This window comes from Odocoileus virginianus, chromosome 5 (genome assembly GCF_023699985.2).
Source record: "Odocoileus virginianus isolate 20LAN1187 ecotype Illinois chromosome 5, Ovbor_1.2, whole genome shotgun sequence".
Classification (NCBI taxonomy): Eukaryota; Metazoa; Chordata; class Mammalia; order Artiodactyla; family Cervidae; genus Odocoileus; species Odocoileus virginianus.
In genome coordinates, this window is record NC_069678.1 from 78,734,510 (window position 1) to 78,757,097 (window position 22,588).

Below are 22,588 nucleotides of genomic sequence, written 5' to 3' on the forward strand. Positions count from 1 at the left end.
CAAGAATACTGGAGTGGGTAGCCATTTCTTTCTCCAGGGGATCTCTCCAACCCAGGGATTGAACCTATGTCTCCCACGTTTCAGGCAGAGTCTTCACCATCTGAGTCACCAAGGAAACACACATGTATATATTTATGTATATAGCTATGTATTATAATACCTAACTATTTGTGTTTCCTATATTATATGAGATTTAAGTATATATATATATGTGTCTACATACACTTAAGTATGTATTATAGATATTTCTTAAAATGACAAACTTTATAATTTTACTTTTGTTTCTCTCTACAGTTCATTTCCCATCAATTTCACATCATATCTCCCATTATGGCCACAGCAAACTACTTCAAGTGTTCTGAATTTGCCATTTCTGCTGCTCCCTCAGCCTGGAAAACCTGCTCTGCTCCTTTTCTTCACATGGCTAACTGTCCATTTTGTCTCAAGAATCTTCTCTGAACCTTTGTCACCTCGGTGAAGCTTCCTCGATGCCTAATCTGAATTTAGTGTCTCTTACTTGTGCTTCCACAGCTCCCTTCCTTTCCCCTCTGGGTGCAGGTATGGCATTCAGAATAAATGTCTTTATCATGGCCATTTTACTCAGCACAAATTACTGGGAATGTCTCAATCAGATCATGTGTTGCTTTCAGAGCGAGGCGGGTCATGTTAGTACTTGCAATGCTAGCAGTGATGCCAGGAGCAGTCGCTGAACGTGAACAAAGACTTCTACCCACAGAGGGAGGTAGCCAGGCTCCTCGGAATTTCCCTTGGAAAGGAACGTCAGGATCAGGCTGACAGCATCAGGAGCTGGGAGTGGGATGGGCACAGTGAGAAGGGACTTTGGTGGGTAGTTTGCCAGGTGCCCATCAGACTCCACACTGAGGGAGCCCAGGTGACCCGGCAGGAGCTCTTTCCCTAAGGACAACGAGGGCTGACTCAGGATCTCCAGGCTCAAGTAAGTGGAAGATTCAGGGACAAGGTCCTCTCTTCACAGATGGTTATCACTACTTCCATCCCTTCTTCTTCCTTGTGTCTTTCAGGAAGTCTTTGATCCCTGCATTTCTAGAGTCTTGACAGACCTATGTTTGAAGACTATGAGATTAGGGGGCTCCAAAGGATGGGGTGACCAGAGAAGTCTCAGTCACCTCTAGGGAAAATCTTTTTTCAGTTTTTAAAAATCACCATAAATATTCCACAGTGAGGTATTTTTGTTTGTCTCTGTTTTTCCTTAATTGTGTGTGTGTGTGTGTGTGTGTGTGTGTGTGTGTGCCACAGCAAATGCCAGGCTCAACTGCTAGAGTCTGTTTTGATTAGGAGCAAATAAAATATTATTCTTATGCATGCCATTTCTTAGTCATACAGTAGTAGTGTGAGCAGTCCCCATTGCACAGTACTCTTTGCAACTAACATTCCTCTTCTCTAATATTACTAGTTAGGATGAAGAAAAATAAATATAAACAGAAACACCTCACTGTGGAATATTTATGGTGACTTTAAAAAATTATATCTGTAGAATTATTGGCTTTCAAAATGTAACACGAATAACCTTCATAAAAATATTTTCACTCTGTCACCCTAAACAGGTAAGGAACATATATCAGAAACACTTGATTTAGCTTAAAAAAAATTTAGGAGAACAGGGGTCAATTTTACCGCTTCTATAATATGGGAAATTTTCCTATGATCCCCCTGGCTTAAAAATCTCTTTTTCTGTGATCTGATTCACTTTCCTGGCAGGTTAAACATGATTTATGTTAGATTTATAGTCTTTTGTTGGCCTATTTGCTTTTTGTTTAAACATTTAAAAATCTTTTTATGTTAGTAAACTATTACATAACATAAAATTTACCATTTTAGTCATTTTTAAGTGCACATTCAGTGTGCATTTAAAGAATTGATTGTCTTGGCAAGGATCTACAGTCTGGCGTATGGAGCAACAAGCTCTCCTGGTTGACCATTCAAATGTATTAAAGCCTGAGACAGTACTTTAGTGCACCTGGCTGAGGTGATTTTACCTGCTAGACATTTAATCTGTTGCTTTAATATTCTATTTTTTCTTTTTACTAACCCTACTGCTTGTGGGGTTTAAGGAAGGTGGAATCTCCGTTCAATGTTATGGACTTTTGCCTAGTCTTGCATAACATGACATTTGAAACATGATCCCTGATCACTGTTCAATGAGGGTATCCTGCATGGTACTGTTTTCATATTGCCCTAATGGTGACAGCCTGGCTTCCACAGGGACAGAGGAAAGCTTGGGTTAGGCCAAATACACTGCTACATATAGCAGGGCAAACTTAGAACCCTCATCTGGAGGGCAGGAGCCAATATAGTCAATTTACCAATCTCTTACCAGTTGGAAAGTCTGCTGGAATACCCCAGACTCCTTTGGCAGTTGCCTTGGATATTATTTAGAATATACAGGATATAAAATTACTACATTAACAATGTCTCTGTATTTCATTTTTGGCAATGTGCCATCCTACCTGACCACTCTTTTTGTGCACCCAATCTGCTCTATCTACTGAAAGATCAGTTGCCAGGACACATACCCAAGCTAGGGCATCAGCTTCTTGTTGCCAGGGGGTGTCAGCATATTATAATCAGGGACATGGAAGATACTGAGGACTACCTCAGGCTCTTGAAAGTAAATCCAAATATCTTTCTACCAATCCTGACCCCATGAGGGCTTATTCATGACCATCCGCTCCTCGGCTTCTCATTGTCCAAGCTAAGGAGTTCATCCCTTCAGAGCAATCCAACTGTCAGTGCAAAGGGTGAACAGCCCAGGGTCAACCTGAGTGATCACCAACCAAATTGCTCTGAATTCAGCCTACTGGCTTCTGTGGCTCATTTCTATTTCCAGACATCTGTATATCAGGCACATAGCATGGCATTTTCACATTACTATAACCATTCACTGTTCATTTTATTATAATCCCCTAGCATTTAACAAACCTTTTTTTTCCCCCTGAGGGCAAAAAAGATGACTATCACATTTGTGTGCTGAGTCAAAAGCCAAGTCATTATAGAACTGGCAAAAAGCTTTCGTGATTGGCTGAGAAATACCGTTTCATTCTTCCATTGCTTTTACCGGCCGTATAGGTCCACAAATAAGTTTCTAACTGTGAGTCTTCCAGGAACAGAAAATTCAGAGGGACTGTGCCAACTAAAGGGAAGAAAGTCATATTCCCTTCTAAAATGGCCACTTGGTTCATCACTCCAGACAGGCTAAATCTGTCTTTAGGCTTTCCTTTGTAACTAAATGTCATGGACTGTGTCTATGTTTAGAGCACTGGGACCTTGAGGCTAGGACCTACTCCATAAACAGACAGCCACTTTCCCGGCTTCCTTGGTGGCTCAGACAGTAAAGAATCCATTTGCATTTCAGGAGACCTGAGTTCGATCCCTGGGTCAGGAAGATCCCCTGGAGAAGGGAATGGCTACCCACTCCAGTATTCTTTCCTGGAAAATCCCATGGACGGAGGAGCCTGGTGGGCTGTCGTCCTTAAGGTCACAAAGAGTCAGACATGACTGAGGGACTAACACATTTTCCCTGGGGAAGCAGTTCACCAAACGGAGTTTACAAACCAGAAGACCAATGACATCTAACCTGAGAGGAAGCAATCTTTTAACGGGAAAGAAACCAGTGGCTGGACTTGGTGATTACAATGGCCATTCTTAAGAGCAAGGTTGCTAGATTTAGTAAATAAAAATTACAGGATGCCAAATGTTGTACTGAAAGTATGTATACTAAAAAACTGTCACTGTTTTATTTGATATTAAAATATAACTGGGAGTCTTACATTTATCTGGCAACACTATTTGGCAGTCCATTACTGCAGAAAAAAAGATGTAGAGATATGTGATTTCTGCAACTTCTTGCTCCTCTTAACACTGTCTCTAAACTGGCCTCATTTCTTATCACAGGCTTAATGGAAATGACAGGACAATCTTTCTCTAGATCCTTTGTTTCCATGCTCCTCCTGCAGATGATAACACCAAGTTCAGGTATGAAGTTTTCTCCTACTTTTCTGAGCCACACCAGTATCAAGTATGTCAGGGAAAACAAGAACCAAACAAAAGGGACCATTGTTTCTAGATTTAATATGTAGTTATGATGATGTGTATGGTAAGATCCAGTTTATGGTTAGAAAAACTAAATATTTCTAATCAGCAAGTCTTCTTTATCATGTCCCCAGATTTTCCTTACGTTCCATGGAGAAGAGACAAATAAATACCTAATACTTGCCCTTGAGAACTAAAATTCATATTTAGGAGACATTTAAGTACTATTTATACCTTGAGGAAGTGGTCTAAGTCACAGATCCATACTAGAATCCATGTGAATTATTAGCAAAATAAGGATGGGATAGGTTGGTGGAAACTTGACAGGTGATGAAAATTCACATTTGTAAAGGGATATATACAAAGCAGAAATAATAGTATACTTCAGTTCAGTTCAGTTCAGTCGCTCAGTCATGTCTGACTCTTTGTGACCCATGAATCGCAGCATGCCAGGCCTCCCTGTCCGTCACCAACTCCCAGAGTACACCCAAACCCATGTCCATCAAGTCAGTGATGCCATCCAGCCATCTCATCCTCTGTTGCCCCCTTCTCCTCCTGCCCCCAATCCTTCCCAGCATATAGGGTCTTTTCCAATGAGTCAACTCCGTGTCAGGTGGCCAAAGTATTGGAGTTTCAGCCGAAGCATCAGTCCTTCCAGTGAACACCCAGGATTGATCTCCTTTAGGATGGACTGGTTGGATCTCCTTGCAGTCCAAGGGACCCTCAAGAGTCTTCTCCAACACCACAGCTCAAAAGCATCAATTCTTTGGCACTCAGCTCTCTTTATAGTCCAACTCTCACATCCATACATGACTACTGGAAAAACCATAGCCTTGACTAGACAGACCTTTGTTGGCAAGGTAATGTCTCTGCTTTTAAATATGCTATCCTGGTTGGTCATAACTTTCCTTCCAAGGAGTAAGTGTCTTTTAATTTCATGGCTGCAGTCACCATCTGCAGTGATTTTGGAGCCCCCCAAAAATAAAGTCTGACACTGTTTCCACTGTTTCCCCATCTCTTTCCCAAGAAGTGATGGGACCAGATGCCATGATCTTAGTTTTTTAAATGTTGAGCTTTAAGTCAACTTTTTCAGTCTCCTCCTTCCTTTCATCAAGAAGGCTCTTTAGTTCCTCTTCACTTTCTGCCATAAGGGTGGTATCATCTGCATATCTGAGGTTATTGATATTTCTCCCAGCAATCTTGATTCCAGCTTGTGCTTCTTCCAGCCCAGCGTTTCTCATGATGTACTCTGCATATAAGTTATATAAGCAGGGTGACAATATACAGCCTTGATGTACTCCTTTTCCTATTTGGAACCAGTCTGTTGTTCCATGTCCAGTTCTAACTGTTACTTCCTGACCTGCATACAGGTCTTTCAAGAGACAGGTCAGATGGTCTGGTATTCCCATCTCTTTAAGGATTCTTCACAGTTTATTGTGATCCACACAGTCAAAGGCTTTGGTATAGTCAATAAAGCAGAAATAGATGTTTTTCTGGGATTTTCTTGTTTTTTCTATGATCCAGCGGATGTTGGCAATTTGATCTCTGGTTCCTCTGCCTTTTCTAAAACCAGCTAGAACATCTGGAAGTTCACAGTTCACATATTACTGAAGCCTGGCTTGGAGAATTTTGAGCATTATTTTACTAGCTTGTGAGATGAGTACAACTGTGCAGTAGTTTGAGCATTCTTTGGCATTGCCTTTCTTTGGGATTGGAATGAAAACTGACCTTTTCCAGTCCTGTGGCCACTGCTGAGTTTTCCAAATTTGCTGACATGTTGAGTGCAGCACTTTCACAGCATCATCTTAATATATTTAGAGATAGATAATAGAAAGCCTATCTAGTCTTTGGCAAAATGCCAAAGAATTGATGCCTTTGAACTGTGATGCTGAGACTTCTGAAAGTCCCTTGGACATCAAGGAGATCAAACCAGCCAATCATAATGGAAATCAGCCCTGAATATTCACTGGAAAGACTGATGCTGAAGCTGAAGCTCCAGAATTTTGGTTATCCAATGTGAACTCACTGGAAAAGTCCCTGATGCTGGAAAAGATTGAGGGCAGAAGGAGAAGAGGGTGTCAGAGGATGAGATGACTGGACAGCATCACCAATGCAATGAGCATGAACTTGGGCAAACTCCGGGAGATGGTGAGGGACAGGGAGGCCTGGCCCACTGTAGTCAGTGGAATCACATAGAGTTGGACACAACTGACTAAACAACAACAACAATAGAAAACCTGAGACATCAAATGGAGTATAAGATCTAAACATTTCTAGCAAAAGCTGCTTATTAACTGACAGAAATCTAAGTGATCCACATTTAGGTGGGATCCAGCCTTTGCTGATAAAATAGTGCTGCTACCAATGTCTTTAAACATATATTTTTTAGCATACCTGTGAGTACAAAGGTAGCAAATATTCCAGTGAATAGACCTGCTGGTCAAAGGTTATGTGTTTTTTTAATTATGGTATTGAATATGCCATTCTGAAATCATTACTAATCTACATTTCCACCAACAGGTAATATCACTATTACAGATATTACAGGTACCAGAGTTTTTTTATCTTTTCCAAACTTACAGATAAAAAATAAATTCTCATAGAGATTGTATTTTACCTTTTTGTTAATGAGTGAGACTTAATATCTTTCAAACAAAAATTGTATTTCATTTTCTCTGAACCACCTGCATAGGTCTTTACTCCACATCTTCTTTGTACTGTTGGTTTTCCCTCACTGCTGTTTAAGAATGCTTAAATATTGGGATTTTTTAACCTGTTATACCTACCCCACTTATTTCTTACCAGTTTATAATTTTCTATTGACTTATTAATTATATTTTGAATATGCAGGGAGGTTTTTGCTTTGGATTTTTATTTTATTTTGTAAATTATGATGTTTCCAAAGTCCCCCTTTATCTTGTCCTACTTGTTATCCTCATTGACTTTTTCCATTTTACTACTTTCTTTTCTAAAGCAGTTTTATCTTTACAGACAAATTGTGTAGAAACCACACAGAGGGACTTTCCTGGTGGCCCAGTGGCTAGGACTCCATGCTCCCAAGGAAGGAGACCCAGGTTTGATCCCTGCTCAGGGAACTAGAACCCATATGCTGCAACTAAGAGTGTGCATGCTGCAACTAAGAGCATGCATGCTGCAACTAAGACCTGGCACAGCCAAATAAATCGATAAATATGTGTTAAAAAGAAATTTCATAGCGTTTCCATAAAACCCCATTCTCCCTTCCTCTCCCTGCCCCTCCAAAGTTTCCCATACTACGAACATCTTCTATAGTGAAGTATCAATACATTTACTACAATTGATGAAAATGAACCAATTGGTTCATCAATTGTAGTAAATGTACTATTAAATCAAGTTCACATTAAGGCTTGCACTTGGTATTATAAAATTCTCTGGGTTTTAACAAATTATTATATAAATGAAGGAAAGTGGCCTCTGCATACTGGTCCTCCATTGCTTACTTCTTTAAGCCTGAGACCCTCTCACTCGAAAGCTTGCCAGTGTCAAACTCAAATTGTGACACATTTGTTTTAAATATATAAAACATGAGCATACTTTTAACTATGTAATGCCTCTCTGCTTTGTATGTCTCTTGGAATTGCAGCCAGCATCTGCTAGCCATAGGTAAGATAAGCCCTGTAGCTAGAGAGACCCCAAGCCACTGCTGTCCTACAGAGCCTTTGACTTCTCACTGTGCTGTGGAGTGACATTTCTAGACGCACAAAACTTCTCCCTAACTCGTCTTTCAGCTGTGAGTTCCCTTGCCCTTCTCCCCTTTTTGCACGCTGCTCCCTCTGCCTCTAAATGGTCGCATACTGTGGGGACTGTCCCCATGTGTCTGTCAAACTGCTTCTCAAATACAGGTGCTACTGCCACCTTGTGGTTGTATCTTTCTCATTGCTCAGCTCTTAAATCCTCAAATGTGCTGTATTAATACATGCATAATGCCACGTGTCTACCATTACAGTATCTCACAGAACCATTTTACCCCATATTAAAAATATCCTACGTTCACTGTGTTCATCAATCCCTCCTGCTGAAGTTCTAGTAGCCACTGCTGTTTTCACTGTTCCCATAGTTTTGCTTTTTTCCAGAATGTCGTGTAGCTGGGATCATACAATACATACATAGCATTTCATAATGACCTCCTTACTTAGCAATATGCATTTAAGTTTCCTCCATGTATATTCATGATTTGATGGCTCAGTTCTTTTACCACTGAATAATATTACATTGTCTGGATGTACCAGAGTTTGTTTATTCATTCACTTATTGAAGGTTATATTGTTTGCTTCTAATTTGAGGGCAACAACTGAGTGACTGAACTGAATTAAACTGATAAATAAAAATGCTAGGAACATTGATGTGAAAGTTTTTGTGTGGATGTAGTTTTCAACCAATTTGGGTTGCATACCTAGAAGGGTGATAGCCAAAACATATAGTGATTACATATTGAGCTTTGTATGGAATTGCCAAACTCTTCTGTTAAGTGGCTATACCATTTTGCATTCCTACCAACAATGAGTGAGAGTTTCTTTTGCTCCACATCTTTGTCAGCATTTGATGTTGTCAGTGTTTGAATTTCAGCCATTTTAATAGGTTTTTGGTAGTATTTGATTACTTTAATTTACAGTGACTAATGATACATGATATTAAGCTTCTTTCATATGTTTGTTTCAGTTCAGTTCAGTTCAGTTGCTCAGTCATGTCCGATTCTTTGCAACTCCGTGGACTGTAGCATGCCAGGCCTCCCTGTCCATCACCAACTTCTGGAGTTTACTCAAGCTCATGTCCATTGAGTCAATGATGCCATCCAACCATCTCACCCTCTGTCATTCCCTTCTCCTCCCGCCTTCAATCCTTCTCAGCATCAGGGTCTTTTCAAATGAGTCAGTTCTTCACATCAGGTGGCCAAAGTTTTGGAGTTTCAGGTTCAGCATCTGTCCTTCCACGAATATTCAGGACTGATCTCCTTTAGGATGGACTGGTTGGATCTCCTTGCCGTCCAAGGGACTCTCAGAGTCTTCTCCAACACCACAGTTCAAAAGCATGAATTCTTTGGTGCTCAGCTCTCTTTATAGTCCAACTCTCACATCCATACATGACTACTGGAAAAACCATAGCTTTGACTAGACAGACCTTTGTTAACAAAGTAATGTCTCTGCTTTTTAATATGCTCTCTAGATTGGTCATAACTTTCCTTCCAAGGAGTAAGTGTCTTTTAATTTCATGGCTGCAGTCACCATCTGCAGTGATTTTGGAGTCCAAAGAAATAAAGCCTGTCACTGTTTCAACTGTTTCCCCATCTATTTGGCATGAAGTGATGGGACCAGATGCCATGATCTTAGTTTTCTAAATGTTGAGCTTTAAGTCAACTTTTTCAGTCTCCTCCTTCCTTTCATCAAGAGGCTCTTTAGTTTTTCTTCACTTTCTGCCATAAGGTTGGTGTCATCTGCATATCTGAAGTTATTGATATTTCTCCTAGCAATCTTGATTCCAGGTTGTGCTTCATCCAGCCCAGTGTTTCTCATGATGTACTCTGCATATAAGTTAAACAAGCAGTGTGACAATATAAGCCTTGATGTACTCCTTCCCTTATTTGGAAACAGTCTGTTGTTCCATGTCTGGTTCTAACTGTTGCTTCCTGACCTGTATACAGATTTCTCAAGAGGCATGTCAGGTAGTCTGGTATTCCCATCTCTTTCAGAATTTTCCACAGTTTATTGTGATCCGCATAGTCAAAGGCTTTGGCATAGTCAATAAAGCAGAAATAGATGTTTTTCTGGAACTCTCTTGCTTTTTCAATGATCCAACGGATGTTAGCACTTTGATCTCTGGTTTTTCTGCCTTTTCTAAAACCAGCTTGAACATCTGGAAGTTCACAGTTCATGTACTGTTGAAGCCTGTCTTGGAGTATTTTGAGCATTACTTTGGTAACATGTGAGATGAGTGCAATTGTGTGGTAGTTTGAACATTCTTTGGCATTGCCTTTCTTTGGGATTGGAATGAAAACTGACCTTTTCCAGTCCTGTGACCACTGCTGAGTTTTCCAAATTTGCTGGCATATTGAGTGCAGCATCATCTTTAGGATTTGAAATGACTCCTTGGAAGGGAAGTTATGACCAACTTAGACAGCATATTAAAAAGCAGAGACATTACTTTGTCAACAAAGGTCTGTCTAGTCAAGGCTATGGTTTTTCCAGTGGTCATGTGTGGATGTGAGAGTTGGACTAAAAAGAAAGCTGAGCACAGAAGAATTGAAGCTTTTGAACTGTGGTGTTGGAGAAGACTCTTGAGAGTCCCTCGGACTGCAAGGAGATTCAACCAGTCCATCCTAAAGGAGATCAGTCCTGAATATTCGTTGGAAGGACTGATGTTGAAGCTGAAACTCCAGTACTTTCGGCTCCCTGATGAGAAGAGCTGACTCATTTGAAAAGACCCTGATGCTGGGAAAGATTGAGGGCAGGAGGAGAAGGGAATGACAGAGGATGAGATGGTTGGATGGTATAACCAACTCAATAAACGTGAGTTTGGGTAAACTCTGGGAGTTGGTGATGGACAGGGAGGCCTGGTGTTCTGCAGTTCATGGGGTCACAAAGAGTCAGACACAACTGAACAACTGAACTGAACTGTAGTGTATTGAAATTCCATCACCTCCACTAGCTTTGTTCGTAGTGATGCTTCCTAAAGTCCACTTGACTTCTCATTTCAGATGTCTGGCTCTAGGTGAGTGATCATACCACTGTGATTATCTTGGTCATGAAGATCTTTTTTGTATAGTTCTTCTGTGTATTCTTGCCACCTCTTCTTAATATATTCTGCTTCTGTTAGGTCCATACCATTTCTGTCCTTTATTGAACCCATCTTTGCATGAAATGTTCTGTTGGTATCTCTGATTTTCTTGAAGAGATCTCTAGTCTTTCCCATTCTATTGCTTTCCTCTATTTCTTTGTACTGATAACTGAGGAAGGCTGTCTTATCTCTCCTTGCTATTCTTTGGAACTCTGCATTCAAATGGGTATATGTTTCCTTTCCTCCTTTGCTTTTTGCTTCTCTTCTTTTCACAACTGTTTGTAAGGCCTCTTCAGACAGCCATTTTGCTTTTTTGCATTTCTTTTTCTTGGGGATGGTCTGGATCCCTGTCTCCTTACAATGTCATGTACCTCCATCCATAGTTCATCAGGCACTCTGTCTTTCAGATCTAGTGCCTTGAATATGTTTCTCACTTCCACTGTATAATCGTAAGGGATTTGATTTCAGTCATACCTGAATGGTCTAGTGGTTTCCCCTACTTTCTTCAATTTAAGTCTGTATTTGGCAATGAGGAGTTCATAATCTGAGCCACAATCAGCTCCTGGTCTTGTTTTTGCTGACTGTATAGAGCTTCTCCTTTGGCTGCAAAGGATATAATCAATCTGATTTCGGTGTTGACCATCTGGTAATGACCATGTGTAGAGTCTTCTCTTGTGTTGTTGGAAAAGGGTGTTTGCTATGATCAGTGTGTTCTCTTGGCAAAACTCTGTTAGCCTTTGCCTTGCTTCATTCTGTACTCCAAGGCCAAATTTGCCTGTTACTCCAGGTGTTTCTTGACTTCCTGCTTTTGTATTCCAGTCCTCTATAATGAAAAGGACCTCTTTTTTAGGTGTTAGTTCTAGAAGATCTTGTAGATTTTCATAGAACCATTCAACTTCAGCTTCTTCAGCATTACTGGTTGAGGCATAGACACGGATTACTGTGATATTGAATAGTTTTCCTTGGAAATGAACAGAAATCATTCTGTTGTTTTTGAGATTGCTTCCAAGTACTGCATTTCAGGCTCTTTTCTTGACTATGATGTCTACTCCATTTCTTCTAAGGGATTCTTGCACATAGTAGTATATATAATGGTCATCTGAGTTAAATTCATCCATTCCAGTCCATTTTAGTTCACTGATTCCTAAAATGTTGATGTTCATTCTTGCCATCTCCTGTTTGACCACGTCTAATTTGCCTTGATTCATGGACCTAACATTCCAGGTTCTTATACAATATTGCTCTTTACAGCGTAGGACTTTACTTCCATCACCAGTCACATCCACAACTGGATGTTGTTTTTGCTTTGGCTCCTTCTCTCCATTCTTTCTGGAGTTATTTCTCCACTGATCTCCAGTAGTATATTGGGCACCTACTGACCTAAAGATAGGGAGTTTACCTTTCAGTGTCCTATCTTTTTGTCTTTTCATACTGCTCATGGGGTTCTCAAGGCAAGAATATTGAAGTGGTTTGCCATTCCCTTCTCCAGTGGACCACATTTTGTCAGAACTCTCCACCATGACCCATCCATCTTGGGTGGCCCTACACGGCATGGATCATAGTTTCATTGAGCTAGACAAGGCTGTGGTCCATGTGATCAGATTGGTTAGTTTTCTGTGACTGTGGTTTTCAGTCTGTTTGCCCTCTGACAGAGAAAGATAAGAGGCTTATGAAAGCTTCCTGAATGGATAGAACTAACATATGTTCTAGCAATCCCACTTCTGGATATATATCCAGAGAAAACCATAATTCAAAAAGATACATTCACCAGTTTTCATTGTAGCACTATTTACAATAGTCACGACATGGAAGCAAACTAAAGAGCCATTGACAAATGAACGGATAAAGAAGATATGGTATGTATATGCAAGGGAATATTACTCAGCCATAAAAGTTGAAATAATGCCATTTGTAGCAACATAAATGGACCTGGAGATTGTTGCACTGAGTGAAGTTAAGTCAGACAGAAAGAAAACTATCAGATGATGTTGCTTATATGTGGACTCTAAAAAAATAGTAAAACTTATTTTTAAATCTAAAACATATTTACAGAACAGTCCCAGATGAGGAAACAAGCTTATGGCTATCAGGGAGGAAAGGATGTGGGGGGTGAACTGGAAGATTGGGATGGACATATGCACAACACTGTATCTGAAACAGGGGCTTCTGTGCTGGCTCAGGTGGTGAAGAATCCACCGCAATTCAGGAGCAGGTTCAGTTTCTGTGCCAGAAAGATCCCCTGCAGAAGGAAATGGCAACCCATTCCAGTATTCTTGCTTCAGAAATCCCGTGGACAGAGGCTACAGTCCATGGAGTCACAATAGTCTGACATGACTAGTGACTAAACCACCACCACATGTGTGAAATGGATAAATAGTTAAGGACCTGCTGTATAGCAAAGGGAACTCTTCTCAACACTGTATCATTATTAAGGACAGAGTATTAATACTCTCTCCTTTATTAAGTACCTAGCCTGGTGGACTTTTAGCTGGTCTCTGCTTCTCTATTTTCTTGAAATTTATGTCTTGATCCTATTCAAAGGGAAAATTTGGGAGTATCTAGAAAGATACTAGAGAAGACTACACATGGACATCACCAGATGGTCAACACAGAAATCAGATTGATTATATTCTTTGCAGCCAAAGATGGAGAAGCAAAAACAAGACCAGGAGCTGACTGTGGCTCAGATCATGAACTCCTTATTGCCAAATTCAGACTCAAATTGAAGAAAGTAGGGAAAACCACTAGACCATTCAGGTATGACCTAAATCAAATCCCTTATGACTATACAGTGGAAGTGAGAAATAGATTTAAGGGACTAGATCCAATAGACAGAGTGCCTGATGAACTATGGACAGAGGTTTGTGACAATGTACAGGAGACAGGAATCAAGACCATTCCCATGGAAAAGAAATGCAAAAAAGCAAAACAGCTGTCTGAGGAGGCCTTACAAATAGCTGTGAAAAGAAGAGAAGTGAAAAGCAAAGGAGAAAAGGAAAGATATTCCCATTTGAATGCAGAGTTTCAAAGAATAGCAAGGAAAGACAAGAAAGCCTTCCTCAGCGATCAATGCAAAGAAATAGAGGGAAACAACAGAATGGGAAAGACTAGAAATCTCTTCAAGAAAATTAGAGCTACCAAGGGAATATTCCATGCAAAGATGGGCTCTAATAAAGGACAGAAATGGTATGGACCTAACAGAAGCAGAAGATATAAGAAGAGGTGGCAAGAATATACAGAAGAATTATACGAAAAAGATCTTCATGACCCAGATAATCATGATGGTGTGATCACTGACCTAGAGCCAGACATCCTGGAATGTGAAGTCAAGTGGGCCGTAGAAAGCATCACCATGAACAAAGTGAGTGGAGGTGATGGAATTCCAGTTGAGCTATTTCAAATCCTAAAAGATGATGCTGTAAAAGTGCTGCATGCAATATGCCAGCAAATTTGGAAAACTCAGCAGTGGCCACAGGACTGGAAAAGGTCAGTTTTCATTCCAATCCCAAAGAAAGGCAATGCCAAAGAATGCTCAAACTACTGCACAATTGCACTCATCTCACATGCTAGTAAAGTAATGCTCAAAACTCTCCAAGCCAGGCTTCAGCAATACGTGAACTGTGAACTTCCAGATGTTCAAGCTGGTTTTAGAAAAGGCAGAGGAACCAGAGATCAAATTGCCAACATCCACTGGATCATCGAAAAGCAAGAAAGTTCCGGAAAAACATCTATTTATGCTTTATTGACTATGCCAAATCCTGTGACTGTGTGGACAACAATAAACTGTGGAAAATCCTTAAAGAGATGGGAATACCAGACCATCTGACATGCCTCTTGAGAGATCTGTATGCAGGTCAGGAAGTGACAGTTAGAACTGGACATGGAACAACAGACTGGTTCCAAATAGGAAAAGGAGTACGTCAAGGCTGTATATTGTCACCCTGCTTATTTAACTTCTATGCAGAGTACATCATGAGAAACGCTGGGCTGGAAGAAGCACAAGCTGGAATCAAGATTGCCAGGAGAAATATCAACAACCTCAGATATGCAGATGACACCACCCTTATGGCAGAAAGTGAAGAGGAACTAAAAAGCCTCTTGATGAAAGTGAAAGAGGAGAGTGAAAAAGTTGACTTAATGCTCAACATTCAGAAAACTAAGATCATGGCATCCGGTCCCATCACTTCATGGGAAATAGATGGGGAAACAGTGGAAACAGTGTCAGACTTTATATTTTTGGGCTCCAAAATCACTGCAGATTGTGACTGCAGCCATGAAATTAAAAGACACTTACTCCTTGGAAGGAAAGTTATGACTAACCTAGATAGCTTATTAAAAAGCAGAGATATTACTTTGCCAACAAAGGTCCATCTAGTCAAGGCTATGGTTTTTCCAGTGGTCATGTATGGATGTGAGAGTTGGACTGTGAAGAAAGCTGAGCACCGATGAACTGTGGTGTTGGAGAAGACTTTTGAGAGTCCCTTGGACTTCAAGGAGATCCAACCAGTCCATCCTAAAGGAGACCAGTCCTGGGCATTCACTGGAAGGACTGATGCTTCGGCTGAAACTCCAATACTTTGGCCATCTCATGTGAAGAGCTGACACATTGGAAAAGACCCTGATGCCTCGAGGGATTGGGGGCAGGAGGAGAAGGGGATGACAGAGGATGAGATGGCCGGATGGCATCACTGACTCAATGCACATGAGTTTGTGTGATCTCTGGGAGTTGGTGATGGACAGGGAGGCCTGGTGTGCTGCGACTCATGGGGTCGCAAAGAGTTGGACACGACTGAGTGACTGAACTGAACTGAGAAAGATACTAAAAAAAAGTAGGGTGGTCCTATAGGTGGTATTTAGAGAGAATGTTAAAAGCCCATTGATACCTAGAAAGCTAGGAACTCAGCAGGTACATATATGAATCAAGTACATGGTGTGTCCTGGCTCATATCTCACCTTTTGGTTACTATCTCCCTTCCCAGAGAAGTTCACAGTGAATGGCATAGAGGAGCCAATCTTGGCTCCACTGGGTGGGAAAATGGAGCTCAGTTGCCAGCTGTCCCCACCACAGAGTGCAGAACACATGGAGATACGCTGGTTCCGGAACCACTACAAAAAACCTGTTCACCTGTACAAGGATGGTAAAAACTTGTATGGAGAAACCATCTCTAATTATGTGGAGCGGACAGAGCTCCTCACAGACGCCATTGGAGAGGGTAAGGTGACCCTCAGAATCTTTAGGGTGAATGCTGATGATGATGGGACGTACCACTGTTTCTTCAAAGATGGTGATTTCTATGAGGAGGCCATCACAGAGGTAAAGGTCACAGGTAAGGATGGATCCCTCTGACACTTCTATGCATTCATGATTCTCAGTCCATCTGAGGCTGAGTATTAAGAATATTCTCAATGTTTCTAACCATTTCATAGTCAGGGTTTAGTTAGCAAGTTCAGATTCATATATTTAGTCTTTAAATGGGGAAACGTGGAGGATTAAGAATGCAAACTTTGTCTGTGCACACATTACCTTTATCAGCAAGAACTGCCTATTTTCCCATGTCTATATACACTGTTAGATCTGTAAAGTATCAACAGAATCCTTTTAAGGATTTATTGCTATTTTTTCCAATTATTTTTGGCAACACTTTGGTAAAACCTGACTCTAGAAGTGACCTAACTCTTTATAATTGTCTTTTTAATGATCATTCTTCTTCCCATTTCTCCTTGACTCAATTTACTGACTACTTAGTTTTAAATCAAACTAATGAAAAGGAAAGGAGAAAAGGAAAGATATACCTATCTGAATGCAGAGTTCCAAAGAATAGCAAGGAGAGATAAGAAAGTCTTCCTCAGTGATCAGTACAAAGAAATAGAGGAAAACAACAGAATGGGAAAGACTAGAAATCTCTTCAAGAAAATTAGAGCTACCAAGGGAACATTCCATGCAAAGATGGGCTCTAATAAAGGACAGAAATGGTATGGACCTAACAGAAGCAGAAGATATAAGAAGAGGTGGCAAGAATACACAGAAGAATTATACAAAAAAGATCTTCATGACCCAGATAATCATGATGGTGTGATCACTGACCTAGAGCCAGACATCCTGGAATGTGAAGTCAAGTGGGCCGTAGAAAGCATCACTACGAACAAAGTGAGTGGAGGTGATGGAATTCCAGTTGAGCTATTTCAAATCCTAAAAGATGATGCTGTGAAAGTGCTGCATGCAATATGCCAGCAAATTTGGAAAACTCAGCAGTGGCCACAGGACTGGAAAAGGTCAGTTTTCATTTCCAATCCCAAAGAAAGGCAGTGCCAAAGAATGCTCAAACTACTGCACAATTGCACTTATCTCACACACTAGTAAAGTAATGCTCAAAATTCTCCAAGCCAGGCTTTAGCAAGAACTTCCAGATGTTCAAGATGGTTTTAGAAAAGGCAGAAAAACCAGAGATCAAGTTGTCAATATCCTCTGGATCATCAAAAAGCAGGAGAGTTCCAGAAAAACATCTGTTTCTGCTTTATTGACTATGCCAAAGCCTTCGACTGTGTGGATCACAATAAGCTGTGGAAAATTCTGAAAGAGATGGGAATACCAGACCATCTGACCTGCCTCTTGAGAAATATATATGGAGGTCAGGAAGTAACAGTTACAACTGTACATGGAATGACAGACTGGTTCCAAATAGGAAAAGGAGTACGTCAAGGCTGTATATTGTCACCCTGCTTATTTAACTTATATGCAGAGTATATCATGAGAAACGCTGGGCTGGAAGAAGCACAAGCTGGAATCAAGATTGCCAGAAGAAATATCAATAACCTCAGATATGCAGATGACACCACCCTTATGGCAGAAAGTGAAGAGGAACTAAAAAGCCTCTTGATGAAAGTGAAAGAGGAGAGTGAAAAAGTTGACTTAAAGCTCAACATTCAGAAAACTAAGATCATGGCATCCGGTCCCATCACTTCATGGGAAATAGATGGGGAAACAGTGGAAACACTGTCGGACTTTATTTTTGGGAGCTCCAAAATCACTGCAGATGGTGACTGCAGCCATGAAATAAAAGACGCTTACTCCTTGGAAGGAAAGTTATGACCAACCTAGATAGCATATTAAAAAGCAGAGATATTACTTTGCCAACAAAGGTCTGTCTAGTCAAGGCTATGGTTTTTCCAGTAGTCATGTATGGATGTGAAATTTGGACCATAAAGAAAGCTGAGCACAGAAGAATTGATGCTTTTGAACTGTGGTGTTGGAGAAGACTCTTGAGAGTCCCTTGGACTAAGGAGATCCAACCAGTCCATCCTAAAGGAGATCAGTCCTGGGTGTTCATTGGACAGACTGATGTTGAAGCTGAAACTCCAATACTTCGGCCACCTCATGCGAAAAGTTGACTCATTGGAAAAAGACCCTCATGCTGGGAAAGGTTGAAGTCAGGAGGAGAAGGGGATGACAGAGGATGAGATGGTTGGATGGCATCACCGACTCAATGGAGATGAGTTTGAGTATACTCCGGGAGTTGGTGATAAACAGGGAGGCCTGGTGTGCTGTGATCCATGGGATCGCGAAGAATCGGACACGACTGAGCGACTGAACTGAACTGAACTAGTTCTAAATCTAGTTCAAAAAGCCTTATCCACAATCTTCCATGTCCTCCAAAATTGCCTCAGCCTTCAAGTTTTCTGACTAGCACAGAAATGGTGGGGAAATGGAAGACTCGAAGTTAATTGAAGGGGTTCCCCAATGTGAGGGCATAAGGGTAGTGTCCAAGGCCCATTCACACATAACATTTTCATTGGCTATTGTGACACTCATCTGTATTGCCTAGAACTAACCTATCCAATGTGATAGCCACTAGCCATATGTGGCTACTTCAATTTTTATTTAATAAAATTAAAAGTAAAAATTAAACAAAATTGAAAATTAATTCTTTAATGTCATTGATTTCATTTTAGGTGCTAAAGTATCCTGTAGCAAAACACTACTGATTGGACCACAGATATATGGAATATTTCCATCACTGCAGAAATTTTAACAGACATTAAATTAAAATAACTTTAATATAAAGTAAAATGGAGTAATTTTTTAAATCTCTGCTCATTCTTTGTTCACAGTTTAGGCAAGTCTTACATCCCCAGCAACATACTGAAATTTTTCAAAAATTTGTTTATTTTCTCTAAACTGATACATAGAAATTTATTTTGATAATATTGGGTTAGCCAAAAAGTCTGTTCTGGTTGGCCAAATCAACTTTTCGGCCAACCCAATAGTAGTATGTGACCTATTTTATGCAAAGAGCACATAAATTAAAGTTTCAATTATAGCTGCAAAGTAGACTTTATGCTATTTACTATTTAATAATAAACTACTGTAGTGCATATGAGACTAATGATGAAAATATAAGAAAAATTTTACACTATAAATTCTATGAGGACTGAGATCTTGATTGTTTTTGTTCATCCATGACCTAACTCAGTCTCCTAGGTTTAGAAAATTATCAATAAATATTTTTGACTGACTAAATGAATAGATCAAACAAATATACTGTCCTGATTTTTTTAGGACTGGGGTGTTAGTTTGTATAGTACAACCCTTCAGTCTGGCTTAGCTTGTTTCCCTTTTGATTAGCTCGTAGAAACAATCAGAACCTTACAGTGCTTAGCAGTCAGTATATCTACAGGCATAAGATTTAAAGTGGAAAGAGGCTTTTCCTACTCTCTCGTATTTCCCCAACCCATCACCTGAATCTTGTTTTCCCTTTTCTTTCCAACAGCTACAAGCCTAGAAACACAGATTCTGGTGCATCCTCCTAATACCAAAGGTCTTTTAGTGGAGTGCAATTCAGGAGGTTGGTTCCCACAGCCTCAAATGGAATGGAGAGACAGCAGAGAAAATATCATCCCACCTTCCTCAAAATCCCATTCACAGGATACAGACAAATTGTTCAACATGAAGATGACCCTTCTAATACAGAGCACCCATGGGAATATCACCTGCTACCTTCGAAACCCTGTAACTGGTCAAGAGGAGAAGACAAGCATTGTCCTATCAAGTGAGATCTGTGTGTTTGTTCTTCAGGTGATGGCCATTGTCATCAAATTTATAAACTAACAAGAAAAATAAATATACTCTCTTCACTTGGTTTTTTAGGATACTATATTCTCTGGGCTTTGTTCACCTACTTGCTTATTTTCTTCCTTATTCTCTTCTGCTACTTCATCTTTTTAACTCTGACTTCTTGATAATACAAGTTTCCCAAGGCATAGTCTTTGAGCCTTTTTTTTTTTTTAAATTTTTATCTACTGTGGGCTTCCCTGACAGCTTAGTTGGTAAAGAACCCACCTGCAATACAGGAGACACCAGTTCAATTCCTGGGTCAGGAAGATCTGCTGGAGAAAGGATAGGCTACCCACTCCAATATTCTTGGGCTTCCCTTGTGGCTCAGCTGGTAAATAATCCACCTGCAATGCAGGAGATCTGGGTCCAATCCCTGGGTTGGGAAGATCTCCTGGAGAAGGGAAAGGCTACCCACTCCAGTATTCTGGCCTGGAGAATTCCATGGACTGTATAGAAGATGGGTTCGCAAAGAGTCGGACATGACTGAGCGGCTTTCACTTTTCTCTAGTGTGACTTAATTCCATCTCATGGTTTAACACGAAATCATAACAACTCCTCAAATGATATATTTTATCCAGACCTCTCTCCCAAACCCTAGTCTCATCTTTAAATTCAACATTTCAGTACTGACATCTAGTAAATATTGCGAATGAAACAGATCTATAATTAAACTCTTAATTACCTGTTAACTTGTGTGATTTACTGCCTTTCCAGTCACACTCCATATTTTTAGTTTCTTAGAAAAAAATCCTTGAAGTCATCCTTAACTCCCATTTTTCTCTTATATTCTATATCACATGTGTCAAGAGATAATACTAGTTTTACTTATAAAATATACCCAGAGTCTCACCACTTCTTACCACCTGTCCAAATAAAAAACACTATTGTCCATGGTCTGAATACTGGCAATAGCATCTATAAAGTTCTCCTTACTTCTTCTCCTGTCCACAATAGTATATTCTCATCATATGGATATCAGGACCCATTTAAAACATGAAATATATGTCACCCTTTGTTTAAAACCTGCAATGATTCCCCATTTTATTCTAAGTAAAATGACCCCAAATTCCCTGCACCACCTATCCTCCTGTTCCCTGCCTGACCTGTCTCTTACTGTTCTCTTGTGTCTCTTCTAGTTGAATCGCACAGACCTCCCTGCTGTTCCCCAACTGAGACAGAACTGTTCCTGCTTTGGGGTCTTTGCTCCCATTGTTCCCTCTTGCCAGAATGCTATAATTCCAATAAATTACCTGTCTCCTTCAAGTCTGTATTCGTCTCACCTTTGAATTCAATTTTGAATTAAATTTATTTGAATTTATTAAATTTATTTGAATTAAGTTTGAATTAAAGACCATTTTGACAAACCAATTTGAACAAAAACACAACTTGTACCACTCCCTCTATCTGGGATTTCCTATCACCTTATCGTCTTTTCATTTTTCTTTTTTATATAGTAGTACCACCTTTTAACCTACTATATAGATTATTTATTATGTTTTTTTTAATCACTTATCTATCTCCTTTTCTAAAACAGAGGTAGAGATCTTGGTTGTACTTGATATACCCCAGCCACTTCAAACATTTCATGGCACGTAGTTGATAAGCAAAATATAATAGATACGTGAAAGATTGAAATAAAACAAAATGCGTGCCTTGGAAACTGCTAAGTAACTGTACATGTATTAGTATTTGTATATGTCTGTGAAATTAATATTGGAGCCAAATACTGAGAGGGATAATCTCAATTAAAGAGAATTGAGACTGAATAATTGAATAATCCCAATTCAAGATTATTATAATAGGAATAAGGCCCTAACAGGTTTAGCAATTTACTACTTTTAGAATACTTTTGTGTTTATTTCTCTGGGGAGAAAAATATCACATTCCCAGTGAAATGACAGGTATCTATGTACAGTATGTGCAAATCAGCAAACAAAAGCAGATGCTTGTTCATGTGAATAGGAGAGAAGGAAAGTTTACATAATCTCTAAATGTATTCAAGAAGAATAATGCCAGACCCAGGAACACATTGGAGAACTCAGGACTACACATAAACTGGTTGCTTAAACAAAAAGACTAAAGGACTGAGTTGGCCTGAGGCTTAATGGGAAGAAACCAGCCCTACCTCAAGGGGAACATGAGATGAATGGATGGGAAGAATTGGAATGAGCAGTCTTCACTCACCTTTGCTCCAGTCTCAAACTAAATCATGTTTGGCTTAGTCCCACTTCAGACTCTTGGTCGCTTTTCACTCACCCAGTTATAACTGCCTCCCCAAACTTGCTTAGGTCTAATATCTCAGCATTGTGAGGTCTTGAATGCTTTGGATGAATCTATTTCAGATAAACTGTTTCTATGGAGTACGGTTTGGAAGTTGATTCTGGGCTTAATTCTGGCTCTACTGCTGACCTCCACCATGGTCTCCAGTGTTGCTCTACATCGTAGATTGCAAAGTAAGTGGGTTTGAAGGGTGGAAGATGTAAGGGGGAAGGGGGAGCTAAAGCTGCATGACCCTTGATTTCCAAGCCTGTGTCCTCAGAAAGTTCTGAATTCTTAGGTCCTTACTAGATGTATGCTCTTCACCATTCCTCGACCTTT

The 22,588-nt window shown here is 40.0% G+C and overlaps 1 protein-coding gene across 1 annotated transcript in view; it reads left to right on the forward strand.

Moving 5' to 3' along the window:
• Positions 1–761: 761 nt before the first annotated feature.
• Positions 762–22,588, forward strand: part of LOC110122254 (putative selection and upkeep of intraepithelial T-cells protein 1 homolog) — a 32,362-nt gene continuing 10,535 nt past the window's right edge. The window contains exons 1-5 of the mRNA XM_020869688.2: positions 762–955; positions 3,931–4,011; positions 15,858–16,205; positions 19,647–19,925; positions 22,333–22,443. Of these exons, the coding sequence (XP_020725347.2) occupies positions 3,936–4,011; positions 15,858–16,205; positions 19,647–19,925; positions 22,333–22,443 (814 nt within the window). The 5' untranslated portion in view covers positions 762–955; positions 3,931–3,935. The remainder of the gene's footprint in view (positions 956–3,930; positions 4,012–15,857; positions 16,206–19,646; positions 19,926–22,332; positions 22,444–22,588) is intronic.